This window comes from Salvia splendens, chromosome 12, assembly GCF_004379255.2.
Source record: "Salvia splendens isolate huo1 chromosome 12, SspV2, whole genome shotgun sequence".
Lineage (NCBI taxonomy): Eukaryota > Viridiplantae > Streptophyta > Magnoliopsida > Lamiales > Lamiaceae > Salvia > Salvia splendens.
Window position 1 is genome coordinate 19,960,073 of NC_056043.1, and position 2,518 is coordinate 19,962,590.

General features: G+C 40.8%; 1 protein-coding gene across 1 annotated transcript; it reads right to left on the reverse strand.

Moving 5' to 3' along the window:
- Positions 1-685: 685 nt before the first annotated feature.
- Positions 686-1,769, reverse strand: LOC121757682 (receptor-like protein kinase FERONIA). Its single transcript, XM_042153189.1, has 3 exons — positions 1,572-1,769; positions 1,318-1,481; positions 686-1,229 (listed from the first exon to the last, which is right to left on the reverse strand). Exons 1-3 carry the CDS (start codon positions 1,767-1,769, stop codon positions 686-688), a joined length of 906 nt encoding a protein of 301 aa, XP_042009123.1.
- Between the last annotated feature and the right edge of the window lie 749 nt (positions 1,770-2,518).

Below are 2,518 nucleotides of genomic sequence, written 5' to 3' on the forward strand. Positions count from 1 at the left end.
AGAATATGATCTCCTTTGATTGTATTACCATATGTAAATGGGTCCTTTGCTAATAAAAGGTTGTAGCCTCTGTAATTATCATTCAAGCAATAATATTACAACAATTAGATCCCCCAATTCGTTTCTTTCACTATTGACTCTTAAGAATGTTTTCGAAGCGCTAAGCGAATGCAAGAATATAATTAATGTCAATTTGAACCAATATAACTTCCTTTTGATTTATTATCTTATTTAACATCGTTCTAGAAATTGTACGTGTTTAGGTCGTCCATCTGGATTCAAAACCGCGAGACGAAAGTTCTGGCAAAATGATCAAAAGAATGATATTATAGGTAAGATTAGAGTCTTTTGCTGATTCTTGATTAATTTAAAGTTAATTTGAGATGGATATGGTAATGGCAGTATAGTACATGAGATAAGGATATGTGTCATCGTCTATTCTATATCTATGGTGCCATTCTTCACCCTGTCCACAATCCTTTATTTTGATTTGAATATCTTATTTATTATCAAACTAAACATAGAAATTCAATATATATATCAAACTAAATATAGAAATTCAATATATCATATATAGTACACAAAATTGTTTTAAATACTTAAAAGCATAAATGGGAACTATATTCGACTTGTGTTGTTGCATTGAAGCACTCTTGAACCTCTTGCTTGGAAGGGTTACTCTAGGTCAGCTCCTTCGCGGTTGGATCCCCTTGCTAGCTTCTGTTTCTTCTTGGAGCTGTAATGCGGCCTCAAGTCTTTCCTCTATATCTGCCATTGATGGCCGGTCAATTCCATAATCCAGTAGACATCTGTCAGCACCTTCTATGAAAATCTTTAGGCTATCTGGAGGTGTCCTCCCAACTAGAAAGGGAGCAATACAACCAGGAAAGTTATTCCTCATGCATGACTTAATCCACTGGGCTAGAAGCCCTTGATCCTTGTCTAACCAGCGGTTTGATTCTTTTTCAGCAAACAGCACCTCGAACAAAATCAGACCAAATGAGTAGACACAAGACTTTTCTGTTAACTCTTCCCCGCGCACGTAGTTACTCCTGATAATTGACTGCACCTGATTGTTTCCCTTCTTTTTGGACAGACCCCATCCAGAAACCTTGGGAATCCAGTTCTCGTCCAACCAGATGTTTGTTGACTTCAAGTCACGATGAAGCATTGCCTGCTGGACTGTGGAATGAATGAATCTTAGACCTCGAATTGCTCCAATGCAGATCCTTTGAAGCATAATGCAGATGGTCACAGAGTGTCCCATTTGACGTGTGCTCGTATACAAGAATCATGTCCGGTTCTGTCTCGCAGTACCCGATCAGAGAGACAACATGATCTTGAAGTGGTGAAGATGTCCTTTGAATCTCTTTCTTTGTTTGCAACTCATGTGCCATGGATACTCGGGAATCAGTAGCTCTTGAGGATCTGACTGTTACAGTTTTCTTATCACCTTCTAAATATTGATATCCTTTGTAGACCTTGTCCAGTCCTCCATAACCAATCATGAGATTGTTGTGAAAATTATTTGTGGCTTTCTGAATCTCCTTGAAGGAAAACTAGTGGATTACCTCTTGTGGCTTTAACTTGGATGGTTGTCTTGGTAGAATCCCAAATGGGTCCCACCACCATCTTTGAGTTAAATTATTGGTAGCAGCCTTCTTTTTTCCATTCTTCTGATCACTGTCTCCACTAGTTATACTGGAGCTCGGATTATCTTCAATGGTAGTCTTATCAATACCTTCTTTTGGGAAACTTATGTCATCCATAGAATTAACCCCATCACGTCTTCCACCATTTTCCTCCTCTTCTGTTGTAGTTCCAAAGCTAATTCAAGGTCCTTCACTACATCAGCCATTGCTGGCCTTTCCCGGGGTTGAGTGTGTAAACATCTTCCTGCAATTCCAACAAACACTTTGATGGAGTACGGACTAAACAAGCCCAATAGCAGTGACAGCCCATCAGCCCAAAGCCCAAGGAAGAGTATCAGTTCGGCATTACCAAAGAGTTCGGCCCCAGCCTACAGCTCGGTAAAAGCCGACCAATCAGTTCGGCATTACCAAAGAGTTCGGCCCCAGCCTACAGCTCGGTAAAAGCCGACCAATCAAGCTCTACTCTCAGATCGGCAAAAGCTGCTCGGCAATAGTTCAGCAGTTCGGTCTCAGTATTCGACCGAACTGGGAGATAGTGGACCCATGCAGGATCTCATGACCACTACACGATCTATTTAGTGGTGTCAAATCATGCAGGATCTCATGCGGGATAAGCGGACCAAACAAAGAGGTAGTGGACCCATGCGGGATCTCCATGACCTCCACGACATCCACAACCATCATTAGTGGTGATGCAAGCCACGATCTTAGTTCAATGTATAAATAGAACTTAGATCAGATAGAAAAGGGTTAAGCTCTCTAGAGATAAAATATCATATAGCAAGTCTGTGTTGTAAGCTGTAATCCCAGATCAAGCAATACAATCTTGCCCTCCCTTCTTCCCGTGGACGTAGATTTACTTCAGT